Genomic DNA, 15,010 nt, shown 5'->3' on the forward strand with positions numbered 1-15,010 from the left:
ATTATGAGGTGTCCATCCGTACTCAATGACTATCTGTTCACCCATCGGTAGCACTATATGGTACACATACGCCCTGAGCCCCGTCAATGCACATTCCACACTCAGGGCACCTTGACTAGTGTCCTCAAGCAGCATTCTGTACCAGTAGAAGTTGATGTGCATGCTCATCAGGTTGGTGGGAAACTTGCCACAGCGAATGTTCTCCTCAATTACCTAGTAAATATGCAGCTCCCGTAATTGCATACAGGTTATAATGCACAACAATTGAAAACTATGACTGTCTCAAAACGTTAAATATACTTAGTTGGTTTTCAAGTGCTAATTTGAAGTCAAAATACCTTAAAGGTATATATTTGTTTTTCAGGTAAGAACCTTGAAATTCCTCTCTAAAGCACATGTGGTTAGCGTGTGGCTATGATATTAACTAGTAAAAGCATCATTTTTAATGAAAAATAATCAAGTTATAACGAAAAATCAACATCTCTGAAAAACCAATTACTATCAAATATTATTTACTAGGAATTCTACTCAAAATGACCCTAGAACTGGGTGCATCGTTTTCAACAACATTACTTTATAAATTGTGCGATTTCCACAAAACTCGGTCTCATTAAACGTAGAAATTAGTTGGGTTTCTGGATAAGTACATATCTTGCAATATTTTTTTACAAATACTCGGTCGAATTTAAGAAATAATACGATACACAACTTACATGACCTAATCGTCATGGATCTGACCCAATTCAGGACTGAAATGTTCACGGAGTAAAGGCGTTGTCCCTGCAAAGTTCACGGACCTCGTACCAAAATTCAATAAAATACATGAAAAACATTCTTTCCGTTCTTGCCGTTACATGAATCAAAACTAAGTGTCCAGCACCTGAATCCTTTGTTTATATATATTGCAACTGGTTGACATTTTAAACACACGTGTGATTTCATTGGTCCAATGCGAAGGTGTGTCTTTACTTCGTGAAGATTTCAGTCTTGGATCAGGTCAGAAAGACCATTCAGGTAAGTCATTTTTGTAAATATTTCCACAAATGTTTATTAAATAAAGTACAAGCATAATCTTATAAAGCATTGTCACATGAAGTAATTTTGTATTAGTTTTTATGACAAAGTGCAATGTACAGAAGATATTTGTTGGATTTGGTGGAATATCGATTTTAATTCACGAGTGATTATAGAAAATAATGTTTTAAAGAGTGGCGCAGCAACAAGTGAATTTAAATGTGTTCTATTATCTGGCACCAACATATATATGAGCCTCACTCTGAGAAAACAACATGTCCACATCTCATTTGCCAATTTTCAATGCCGCAGCCGATGGCTTGAGCATTATTGTATTTTCGCAGACGACGTCATGACCATCTTATAAGTAACCACGGCCGTTGGCTTGAGCCGTTTTTCCAACTCCACTTGAATTTAAATGTTGATAACAAATGTTGTGTGCTGATGTGGGATGCTGTGGTTTGGAATTACCGAAGAGAAATGATCAAATATTTTAATAAAATGTTGTTCATATTTATCTTTGGTCTAAATCATGTGTAATTTGAGTTTTACAGAAAGAATGGTGAATTTTGTTTGATTGTTGACCACATTCTAACGGATTTCTTTAAAAGTAAGCAGTTAGGAAAGTAAGGATTACGTTCACAAAGGCATTTTTATTTAGGCTCTCAAAGAACACACACAAAACTGCTCAATTCAATACGTAAAATATAAAGAATATGGAAATAATTATACTCCGCTTTTACCCTACATGTATACAGCTACGCAGCCGATGGATTAACCGCAGACGATGCGTTAGTCGATTGCACGGTGTGTTAAAGTACTTGAGAATAGGCGCCTTTTCTGGCTGGGGCATCAGGTGTCCCTCGTTCATTGTAGAATTTCCTACTGTGGTAGACAGCTTGCCGAATTCTGGTGACGTTGCTGGAGAAAATTATCAGTCAATAAGATTGTGTACCAAATAAGTGGATACTTAACACATACCGGTATAAAGGTTGCTTTGACATATAGGACATAGTGTCTAACTAGTGCTCGTTTGGTCATTGACGGATCGGGTACTAATTACATGTACCCCAGGTGCTCTTAAGAATACTAACATGTAGTCTGGGTACGGTAAATAAACTTAACCATACCCGTACGATATTAGACTGTTACCGAGTTGAAATACTTCCTAAATCCGATGTCGTAAAACGAGTTACCGATTACTGTAAAACGATATTGTTCATCTTAATCAAACTTTGGCATGGAAGTTTGAGGGGAAAATGTTCAGTCATGCCCATGATGAGGCCAAAAGTGAATTTAACGTTGTTTAGCTAGACACAAATATCGAGTGATGAGTGATAAATATTTGTATCTGTTTAACTTATATATCACTTTGCATGCTGGGTAATTTGTCGTCTGCTTAAATGTCGTCAGCTGAATTTCTAAAGTTAGCATTTTCTTTGATTTTTTTTCAAAGAATACTATAAGAATAACAAACAGATTGGATCCTGATGAGACGCCACGTTCTGTGGCGTCTCATCTGGATCCAAACTGTGTGCAAAGGCCTTCAAAATTTGGTTCCAGCACTGAAAGAGATAAACATTGGATCAAAATGCTCAATGCCCTTAGTTAATTCAGAAAAAATGTCTCTAACTAAATAACAGTTTATAAAATCCGATGTCTGAAGAGGGTACTTTGTTTGATTGTCATTCTTATTTGTCTCACTTTCAATAGCCGCTCTGAGTACATGAGCACTCTCCTCAAGGACCTGTGTCTCTACTACAGCTACAATGAGTACCTCATGGAGAAACTCATCAGCTTGTTCCCCTCAGAGGTAGGCACCTATATATTTGAGTCGTGTTCAGAGAAAACTGGGCATAATGCATGTGCGTAAAGTGTCGTCCAAGATTAGCGTGTGAAGTCCGCACAGGCTAATCAGAAACGACACTTTCCGCCTAAATTGGATTTTTGCTAAGAAGATACTTCGTTTTAAGAAAAATGTAATAAAAGCGGAAAGTGTCGTCCCTGATTGGACTGTGCGGACTGCACAGGCTAATCTGGGACGACACTTTATGCACGTGCATTAAGCCCAGTTTTCTCAGAACACGACTCCTATATATATTTGAGTTTTGGGTGCGTTTGCTGCATTCTGATCTACACCTGTGCCCTCCTGAGTGGGTATCCTTTCTTTTGTTGTGGCTACAAATGAATGTCCTTATGACATGTACTGAGAGATCTCTTATGACCAGTCAACTCCATTCCGCACAGTTGTTTTATTCACTGACATTTTCATTGTGAAAACTCATTTGGGGATATGAAGTGACAGATTCTCAATAATTAGTGGAAAAGAAGTATATGTGACGTTTTCATACTTGAATGATACAATGTTTAATATATTATTTGTTTGTGAATGCAAAGAAGAAAATGCTGACTTGCATATTCTTATAGTAAATGTTTGTGTTAGAGCGTGCGTTGGTTTACAGATCCTGCCAAAAGCATTAAAAACAGATTGGAACAAGTAAACTGTCAGGCCTTGAATAATTTTCAAGATCCACTCGCCCTGCAGGGCGAGTAGGCCTGACAATCCACTCGCCCTTCCATTCAATTTACTCCCCCTGCATTAAAAAAATATATATCTGTATTTATAATTATGATCAACCAGAACCGTTTTAACCTACGTAACATAGTGACACTAAACTGCAAACAAATTAACTACATTATCTGATGGATTTTATTTGCTTTCCTTACGATTTCTGCACCTGTTTCCTTTTCTTAATACTTTGCGCTTCTCGTTTTGATAGCATTTCTTTCTGTTCCCTGTCTCCACCAACTTGCAGATATTTTAAAATAGAACCTTTTTCCATGCCGAGTTTTAATATTTCAGACAAACTTTTACTGAAACACACGCTTGATTGACAAGTGGTTATAATTTGGTAAATTTTGACTAAGGCTTCTGATCACAAATTTTTCTGTTTATTAATAATTATTGGTTCTGTTTATTTTTAATTAAATATAAGTGAAAAATACTTAACCAGTTATGTATTATTTTTTTATTGATATTTACATTAAAGTTAAGTTTTATTCTTCACTGAATGACGAATAAATTTAACTGTTTAAAAAAAACAAACTTTTAATCAATTAGCTAAGAGCACTGACACCTACAAAAAGAGCGAAGCCAATTTCGATAATTATTTTTCTGTGCCCGTGACGTAATTTTTCATTGTCAAAACGAAAGTGCAGTTTCTTTGTGTACTTAACTTATTTTTTGTTCATTTGTAAACTTTTTCGCAATTTGTATCGATGTGGCAGGAGTTCTAGAACTGAATTTTTATTTCTCAACTTGAAAAACAGCACTTGCCGGGTCGGTCGAGTATTTAACAAACTTAACTCGCCCGACCGTCAACTTCACTCGCATATGCGAGTGGTCGAGTGGATTCTTCAAGGCCTGGCTGTGTTTTTAAATTAAGCATCAAACACATTAAAACATATTTCAGTGCTGTTTTACATGCAGGGTTTTCCCTTCTCATTGGGAAAATTTCCTTGCCTTCTGAATTTAGGAAGAAACATCACATTAATAGCTTATTTGGGAAGTGAGAACACTGGTGTTAGTTTCATTAAGTGTAAAACTGCATGATTTGAAATTAAAAAAAATTGAAACAGCACTTTTATCAGACTATGTAACATAAGATTAAAACCCCTGACATTGTTTCTGTGTTTGCTTGAAGATCATTGATTTTACTGGAGTCCAACGAGGTGCCGCGCCCAGTCACGATACGCATAAACACACTGAAGACACGGCGTAGGGACCTTGCACAGGCGTTGATCAACCGAGGCGTGAATCTGGACCCGATAGGGAAGTGGTCCAAGGTTGGACTGGTTGTGTATGACTCACTGGTGCCCATAGGTGAGTGCCACATGCTGATATTAAGGTATTGAAGTTTTATATATAGAGCTTTTTATTTTAGCTAGATTGAATGAAAAGCCCATGGCTAATTGAAAAGCTCTCGAGTCCGTTTCCTGGGTTGAACCAGTACTTAGTGTATTTTGGGAAGATCAAAAGAAAGCTCCCACAGTGGGGATAGAATCATTGACCTCCTGGTCGATAAGTGGACGCCATATCCACTATTCCACGGCGACATGCAGTTCAAGAAGTGACATGCTTAAGTTCGACAAGAAATAATTACTTTAAAAAAATGCACAATTTTCTAATTTAAAGATCTTTTTTGTAATGCTGAACTTTATAACTATGACTTGATCTTTCATGTATTCTACGTCTTCATTTCAATTAAAGCTTTGTTATCCGTGTAATGTAACCCATGAGCTACGTACTCAGTGCAATGTAACCCCGTATTCAAGGTGCCACCCCATAGTACCTACCACCCCATAGCACCTAACCGGTCACTACATGCTACAGGGAGAATCCAGCTTCCTGCCTGTGATGGCCCTAGCCCCACAGGAGAGTGAGAGAGTCCTTGGCATGTGCTCAGCCCCGGGGGCAAGACCACGTATATAGGTCAGTTTAAACCTTTATTTTAGCTCAATTTCATTGAAAACCTAAGGCTTATATAAACGCTAACACGTCCGTTTCTGGGTAGAATCAAATCTTGGTGTTTTTTTTGGGGGGGAGATATAAAGAATTCTCCCAGGGGATTGAGCCAGTGATCTGGTAACTAAGGGGACACCATATCCACAACACAACGGCAATCTATATGTGATTTGGCCTGCATGCTTGGAGACAGTTTTCAAACACCTTAAACACGTCTCAGGTCTGGCATGACAGCCTTATCATAACGGTGGTATGTCATGACATGTCTTGTAAAATGCTTGCCGGTCCGACAGATTTTCTGTCTTTACAGGACCAAATGTCCGGTAAATATTTGATCCGCGTAGAGGTTAATATTTTACCTGATAACACGTTCAAAACAGTTTACATAGTCTCCTTTAAAACATTTTTCCCTCAACACAAAAAATTGGAAAAACATTATTCTTAAAATAGCGCAGCAAACTTATGAATATTCATACAGTTGTGTACTCTCATAATCTCGCGAGATCATTATGCTAACAGTGAGGCAATGAACTGCACCTTCATTGGTCTGATAAGAAAATCAGCATATCTGGTTCCCTACATTTGTTATTTTACGTCGCCAAAGCGGGAAAACTTAGGCCACACAGCATTTTGACCTCTTTTCAAGAACTCTTCACAAATGTAACAGCAATGATCTTTGCTGAAGCTATTGTCTCGTTGTAACTGGGAAAAAATGTGAACACCGACAGTATCTGTTAGTCCAATTGTCTTACCTTTTAGAATTAACGAAATTTGCCCAATATGCTTTGTCTGGTTAAAGGTTTATTGGTCTGGTATAATGTTTTTCGGTCTGGTAAAATGTCAAAGGTTATCAGACCAAATGTCCTGTAAAATGTGGGCAATTTTCGGAAAGACTGCTATGAGAATCTTTCTATTGTCAGGTGATTTCCTCGGTTTCAATTGAAAATGTTCATCAGAAAAGTTGATGAATTTTTTGGCATTAGTGTAAAAATCTGGTTGCATGGTCTAATCTTTTTGTTTACCAGCTGCTCTTATGTATTACATGTGTTTATTTTCCAGCTGCTCTGAAGGGTAACACATGATTGCTGTTTGCTAACAATTGGTCCACTATATGATGATGGTCGCTTGTTTTCGTTTGCCAGCTGCTCTGATGCGTAACATGGGCATGCTGTTTGCTAACGACGCCAACAAGGAACGTGTACAGGCGGTGGTAGGAAATGTGCATCGTATGGGGATCACCAACACAGTCATCTCTGACGTGGACGGCAGGAGGCTGCCTGAGGTATGGACCAGGGCCTGGTGTCGCATCACATGAGCCTCATTCTGAGAAAACTGGGCTTGATGCATGTGCGTAAAGCGTCATCCCAGATAAGCCTGTGCAGTCCACACAGCCTAATTAGGAATAATACTTCCGCCCTTATGGTATGTTTCGTTTAAAGGAAATCTCTTCTTAAGGACGATCCAGTCTAGGCGGAACGTGTTGTCCCTGATTAGTCTGTGCCAATAGCACTGGATAATCTCAGACTTTACTTAATGCACATGCATTAAGCCCAGCACTGGACTACAATCCTATGATTGGGGGTTTGGTTACCGGTCTGGTTACATAATATTTGTGAGCAATGGTCATGAACTTATGCCAGTTACTGGGTGTTTAGTAGTGGTAAACCAGCTTACAAAGAAACGTGTGAGTAGGTTAATTGACAATTGTGATGATACTGTAATACTGTACAAAACGTTAAAAGATCTTAATAAAAAAACATCATACATGTACTGCTTAAGTTGTACATTTAAAAAATCAAGATGCAGAGTAGATTGTCTGCTTGAATCCAAAATGAGCATTTTGCTTGCATTTGAAATATGCAGTATTTATCCATTAAAACCCCTGGCCATGCTGTTCTATGAATTAAATGTCCATTAAAACACCTGGCCATGCTGTTCTTTAAATTGTATGTCGATTGAAACCCCTGGCCTTGCCTTTTTTTATTATGTGTCAATTAAAACCCCTGGCCATGCTGTTCTATGAATTATATGTTAAATAAAACCTCTGGCCATGCTGTTCTATGAATTATGTGTCAATTAAAACCACTGTTTTATGAATTGTGTCCATTAAAACTACTAAAAATAAATTATGTGTCCATTAAGACCGTTGTCTATGAATTATGTGTCCATGTAAACCGCTGTTCTATGATTTAAGTGTCTATTAAAACCCCTGTTCTATGAATCATGTATCTATAATCAGATCCTGAAGGGGTTTGACCGTGTGTTGCTGGACGCTCCCTGCAGTGGGTCAGGGGTCATCTCCAAGGACCCAGAGGTCAAGGTCACCAAGGACGAGGCGGATATCTTGCGATGTTCCCAACTGCAGAATGAACTTCTACTAGCAGCGATAGACTGCTGTATTGCAAAGTCAAAGACTGGGGGCTATGTTGTGTACTCAACCTGCTCTGTGTTGGTAAGGGAGAAAACTGCTTTGTCAATTGTAGAAGTATTTAAAGTCATTTTTTCTATGTGAAAACAAAAGAAGTATCTTACAGGAAATGGTGCAGCTGTTTTAATTGACTGCAAGCATTTGATTGCATCATGTCTTGTACATATGAGCCACGTTCTGAAAAAACTGGGCTTAATGCATGTGCGTAAAGTATCGTCCCAGATTAGCCTGTGCAGTTGGCACAGGCTAATCAGGGACGACACTTTCTGCTTTTATAGTATTTTTAGTTTCAAGGAAGTCCCTCGTTACCGAAAATCAAGTAAAGGCGGAAAGTGTCGTCCCTGATTAGCCTGTGCGGACTTCACAGGCTAATCTGGGATTACACTTTATGCACATGCATTAAGACCATTTTTCTCAGAACAAGACTCATATTTTCAATTATATTTGAAACTCGGGACTTTACCCAGAGTCTTGGACAGAAGCCGTTATTGTTCCAGTCTATTGAAATGGTTAATATACTATTCCCTCTAACTATAGAGGCATTCCTTTGGTAAATATAATGTCTAAAATATTTTCATTAATCCTTTGTTATCGTATAAATAAGTCTTGTTAAAATGAAAATATAAAGAAGCTTAATTTGGATTCAGAGATATTCATAGTACAGTTGCATTTTCATACTACACTTTAAAATTCAAATGTTTTGGCAAATAATAAGAAATTTCTTTGCGCATTTATAGATTATGAATCATTTGACAAGGTCATTCATTACACATTGTGGGTTAAATAGTTCAGTTGGATGTAAGATGCTTAAGTCTTTTTAAAGCCATTTACACACAATAGCCAATGACTTGTTAAATTGAATTTAATTAATAATTTTTCTTTTCCCTTAGGACCTTGGTTAAAATGAGCCCTGACCGTTCAATGGAGTATTCTACTGAGAAATATTAAAACTGTTCCTTAATTCAAAAATTTATTTTCCACAGTCAAATTGAATGTACCAAAGATCTGTTTTTTACCATAAAAAAAGTAAAATACCGATCTATTTAATTTTCCTGTTTAAACTTAATTTGAAATTGATGCTTATAGCAAAAGCTTTTCCTATTGTCAAACCGCTTAATTCATTAACATCACACATTAAGTATGATCCCCAAAAATTAGTCGCTGCTTCGTCTGTCCGTGTGTGCGTCTGTCTGTCCGTCCATGCACAATTTTTGTCCGGGCTATTTCTCAGCAACCAATGACCGAAATTCAATGAAACTATTGGTAGCTTCACTACCAAGAGATGTGCATATTATCAGCGGGTTCTGGTCGGATGATTTTTCACAGAGTTATGGCCCTTTGAATTTTCTATAAAAAAATTATTGTCCCCCCAAACTACTGTACTCTCAAGACGTTTCCTTTTATCTGAATATATAGTGCAATATTGTGACAAAAAAAACAACCTTTGGGGAGCATCACCCATCTCCGACGGTTTCTTGTTATTGCAAGAATTCAGATGAAAATCTTTTATAAATTAGCCTCATTCTGGGAAAATGGGGTTTAATGCATGCACAAGAAGTGTCGTCCGAAATTAGCATGAGAAGTCTGCACAGGATTATTGGGAACTACACTTTCTGCCTTAACGGGATTTTCAATAAGAAGAGGCTTCATTGGGGAAAAAACTTTACCATGAACGCGGAAAGTTTTTTCCCTGATTAGCATATGCAGTAATGCACAGACTTATCTGGGACAACACTTGGCTCACATGCATTTAACCCTTTCAGTGCTGGAACCGAATTTTGAAGGCCTTTGCAAACAGTTTGGATCCAGATGAGACGCCACAGAACGTGGCGTCTCATCAGGATCAAAACTGTTTGCTATTCTGATAGTATTCTTTGAAAAAAAAATCAAAGAAATGGCTAATTTTAGAAATTCAGCAGACGACATTTTAGCAGACGACAAATTTACCAGCATGCAAAGGGTTTATCATGTGTTCCCAGAGCATGGCTCTATTGTTTCGTGTTGGTCATTTGTAGGTGGAGGAGAATGAATGGGTGGTAGACTACGCATTGAAGAAACGCAATGTGAAACTGGTACCAACCGGTCTTGACTTCGGAAAGGACGGATTCACCAAGTGAGTTACATAACCTGTAAGAAATGAAACATTATCTGCACGGCAAATTGTCATGATAACATACAACATGTGCACACATAAATTAAATTGTTGTAGTGGTTTATTTTGGGACATTAATTTTTGTGGATTTGTGTGAGTTTGCTCCCCCACAAATGAAAAAATGAAGAAATGCAGACAGTTTGAATGTTCTTTTTTACAAAAAGTACATTCTATATTTGCAAAAGACATGCAATTTAATGCAAACAATATGCATTTTAACCATTGACATTGTTTCCAGTTTTGAGAAGCACCGGTTCCTTCCGAGTCGGATGCTGACAAAACGTTTCTACCCACACACACATAATTTTGATGGGTTTTTTGTGGCAAAATTGAAGAAGTTCTCCAACAACATTCCAGGAATGAAGGGTAAGTTATATGCATGGAGGAATGGAGGGTAAGTTATACACGTTGGGGGAATGGAGGGTAAGTTATACACATGGGGGGAATGGAGGGTAAGTTATACACATGGGGGAATGGAGGGTAAGTTATACACATGGGGGGGAATGGAGGGTAAGTTATACACATGGGGCAATGGAAGGTAAGTTATACACATGGGGGAGTGGAGGTTAAGTAATACACCTGGGGGGAATGGAGGGTAAGTTATACACATGGGGGAATGGGGGGTAAGTTATACACATGGGGCAATGGAAGGTAAGTTATACACATGGGGGAATGGAGGGTAAGTTATACACATGGGGGAAATGGAGGGTAAGTTATACACATGGGGGAATGGGGGGTAAGTTATACACATGGGGGAATGGAGGGTAAGTTATACACATGGGGGAATGGGGGGTAAGTTATACACAGGGGGGGAATGGAAGGTAAGTTATACACATGGGGGGATGGATGGTAAGTTATACACATGGGGGGAATGGAAGGTAAGTTTTACACATGGGGGAATGGAGGGTCAGTTATACACATTGAGGAATGGAGGGCAAGTTATACACATGGGGGCAATTGAAGGTAAGTTATACACATGGGGGAATGATGGGTAAGTTATACACATGGGGGAATAGAGGGTAAGTTATACACATGGGGGGAATGGAGGGTAAGTTATACACATGGGGGAATAGAGGGTAAGTTATACACATGGGGGAATGAAGGGTAAGTTATACACATGGGTGAATGGAGGGTAAGTTATACATATGGGGGAATGGAGGGTAAGTTATACACATGGGGGAATGGAGGGTAAGTTATACACATGGGGGCAATTGAAGGTAAGTTTTACACATGGGGGAATGGAGGGTAAGTTATACACATGGGGAATGGAGGGTGAGTTATACACATGGGGGAATGGAGGGTAAGTTATACACATGGGGGAATTGAGGGTAAGTTATAAACATGGGGGGAATGGAGGGTAAGTTATACACATGGGGGAATGGGGGGTAAGTTATACACATGGGAGAATGGAGGGTAAGTTATACACATGGGGGAATAGAGGGTAAGTTATACACATGGGGGAATAGAGGGTAAGTTATACACATTGGGAATTAGAGGGTAAGTTATACACATGGGGGGAATGGAGGGAAAGTTATACACATGGGGGAATGGAGGGTAAGTCATACATATGGGGGAATGGAGGGTAAGTTATACACATTGGGAAATGGAAGGTAAGTTATACACATGAGGGGAATGGAGGGTAAGTTATGCAAATGGGGGGAATGGAGGGTAAGTTATAAACATGGGGGAATAGAGGGTAAGTTATACACATGGGGGAATAGAGGGTAAGTTATACAAATGGTGGAATGGAGGGTAAATAATACACATGGGGGGAATGGAGGGTAAGTTATACACATGGGGGAATAGAGGGTAAGTTATGCACATGGGGGAATGGAGGGTAAGTTATATACATGGGGGAATGGAGGGTAAGTTATACACATGGGGGGAGGGAATAGAGGGTAAGTTATGCACATGGGGGAATGGAGGGTAAGTTATACACATGGGGGGATGGAGGGTAAGTAATACACATGGGGGGATGGAGGGTAAGTTATACACATGGGGGAATGGAGGGTAAGTTATACACATGGGGGAATGAAGGGTAAGTTATACACATGGGGGAATGGAGGGTAAGTTATACACATGGGGGAAATGGAGGGTAAGTTATACACATGGGGGAATAGAGGGTAAGTTATACACATGGGGGAAATGGAGGGTAAGTTATACACATGGGGGAACAGAGGGTAAGTTATACACATGGGGGAATAGAGGGTAAGTTATACACAGAGGGGAATGGAGGGTAAGTTATGCACATGGGGGAATGGAGGGTAAGTTATACACATGGGGGAATGGAGGGTAAGTTATACACAAGTGGGAATAGAGGGTCAATTATACACTTGGGGGAATAGAGGGTAAGTTATACACATGTTGGTAGCCACTTAAATTTCATATCTTTTTAAAAAGTCGTGCGCTTTTACTTCTTACATGGCTTGCTTATATTGTTAACATGTCTACATAGTTGTAGCATGACTTCTTAAAAAGTCTCTTTAAAAGCTTTCGAAATAGCACGTTAGTGAGAAATGTGTAATATATATATATATAGATTGAAACCTTGCAGTGGAATTTTGAAAAGGATTCCAACTCAATTTTGTACTATGCAAAGAAATCCTGTGATCGTTTAATTTTTCGTTATGGTGTGTTACTTGCTGTCCAGTTTAATTATATTGATCGTGATATACTAGTATAAAACAATTTCAATGGTTTCATTGGCGATCAGCTTTTTAGACGACACATGCACAACACAATGCAAGTTGGAAATATCGATCATAACAAATCACACTGAGCGCGTTGTAAAACAAGAGGGCCATGGTGGTCCTGTGGTCGCTCACCTGAAAAAAAAATAGCGTTAAACAATGGTTGTTAACGTTGTTTTGTTAAACAAAAAGTTTTTTATTGTGTTGGCATATATATAAATATATGCGCTATAAGGATTGTTTTGTGTTTGTTTATTCTTTTAAAATAGACATGTGTTTCTCATTACGACAAAGGTTTATTTTGGATAAAAGTGATATGAGGACACTAATTTAATCATGAGCATAATCAGCAAAAGAAAATGGAAGTACATATTTTTTCAAAATGTAGTCAAGCTTTGAGATCATGAGATAAGCATACGAGCATCATAAGATGTTAGACGGGATGACTAAAAGCATTAGATACAGAAAACAACTGTTTGTTTAATAGATTGAGGGGGTTTAATGCATGTGTGTAAAGTGTCATCCTAGATTAGCCTAAGCAATCCGCACAGTCTTATCAGGGACGACACTTTCAACCTTAAGTAGATTTTTGTTAGAATGGGACTTTCTTAAAACAAAAAAGCAAAAGTGAGCTTGGGGTCTTGGCCGCCAATCTGGCTTGGATTTTAATTATGCTGAAATAGTAAGGTCCAGACATGTTGGAAATGGTATCTGCTGTGCAAGTAAGATATATATAAGCATGGGCAGAGTGTTTAAAAAGGTTTGAAAGGTGTCCAAAAGGTTCCAGGAGACGTTTAAAGTGTGTCTCTTTCAGAACTCTGAAAGCATGAATTCTCAGTGAAATAGGAGTAAAGTGTGCATTTTTGGTTGAGTGTTTGATATGAAGAAAGACAATCTTTTTTGCAATACAGTTGAGTGAAAACAGTCTGTTTTTGTCGGGAATAGTCTTAAATACTGGAAAAAAGATGCTTTTGCAGTAATGACAAAGAGTAATTGGTGTTCTTATGACAATGTTATTTACACAGTCTGCCTGTGAAATTTTATTTTATTTTTAAGCTTTTACACCAACGTTCAGTCAGAAAATGGACTTGGATGAGCTTAGTTTTCATAAATGGATGTAAATAACTGATCTATAAAACGGAGGTAATTCAAGCATACAAAAATGGCTATTAATGTCCCCCCAGTCTATACTGGGGCACATATTGTTTTTGCCCTGTCTGTTGGTTTGTATATTGGTTTGTTTCTCTGCGTCAAACTTAAACATTGGCCATAATTTTTGCGATATTGAAGATAGCAATTTGATATTTGTCATGCATGTGTATCTCATAAAGCTGCCCATTTTGAGTTGTGAAAGGTCAATGTCATCATTCAAGGTCAAAGGTCAAGGGCTAAATTTGGCAATATTGAAGATAGCAACTTGATGATTTGCATCTCATGAAACTGCACATTTTGAGTGGTGAAAGGTCAAATAACGCATGAAAAGACTTTGAACGCGCTGTTATTTGTCCACCATCAATAGATGATTATCAATAAACAATTTTTCTATTTAAGACGTGCTCTGTGAAAAGGGAGCTAACGGCACGTGCGTAAATTGTATTCAAATATTAGCCTGTGCAGTCCGCACAGGCTAATCAAAGACGAAAGTTTCCACTATTATGATATTTTTCTTTGAAATAAAAACCTCCTTGCAAAGAAACTAGTTTAGGCGTTAAGTTTCGTCTATCTGCACAGGCTAATACGGGACAACATTTTACGCACATGCATTAATCCCCTTTTTCACAGAGCGCGGCTCATTTTTATTTAGTCTTTTGTATTATTTTGCTTGTTTAAATACAGTGCATGCATGTGCACATGCACATGATAGTACTTTATTTTAAAAATCTATTACATTTTTTAAAATCAAAACTCTATTAGTCCTTTATAACAACATGTTACTCTTTATAATTTTATAATTTTCAAATGATCATTACTCATTGTATAGGTAATGAGGGCACGTCTTTATTGTCATTTCGCTCCCTGTTGGACTTTTCTCTTTTAGTTTGTATTTTGGTTTATTTCTATCTTATAATCTGTACCAACTGGTAACATTTATATCCGATATACTTTTTTTTTAAATTATTTTGCCAAAACAAATAAATAAGATGTTCGTCATATTGAAAGACATAAAGCGATTTTTAAGCCAAATAACAGTATGCTTATTT

At 38.0% G+C, this 15,010-nt stretch overlaps 2 protein-coding genes across 3 annotated transcripts in view; both read left to right on the top strand.

Annotated features, from left to right (window-relative positions):
* Positions 1-15,010, top strand: part of LOC127833333 (uncharacterized) — a 333,207-nt gene that overhangs the window by 81,095 nt on the left and 237,102 nt on the right. The window lies entirely within an intron of this gene.
* Positions 58-13,631, top strand: LOC127835781 (probable 28S rRNA (cytosine(4447)-C(5))-methyltransferase). The gene is given in 10 exon segments (XM_052362217.1): positions 58-233; positions 2,728-2,847; positions 4,719-4,900; positions 5,370-5,471; positions 5,474-5,506; positions 6,682-6,821; positions 7,779-7,991; positions 9,983-10,080; positions 10,358-10,485; positions 13,624-13,631. Coding segments are annotated over 10 exon segments (1,200 nt in total).

This window comes from Dreissena polymorpha, chromosome 6 (genome assembly GCF_020536995.1).
Source record: "Dreissena polymorpha isolate Duluth1 chromosome 6, UMN_Dpol_1.0, whole genome shotgun sequence".
Classification (NCBI taxonomy): domain Eukaryota; kingdom Metazoa; phylum Mollusca; class Bivalvia; order Myida; family Dreissenidae; genus Dreissena; species Dreissena polymorpha.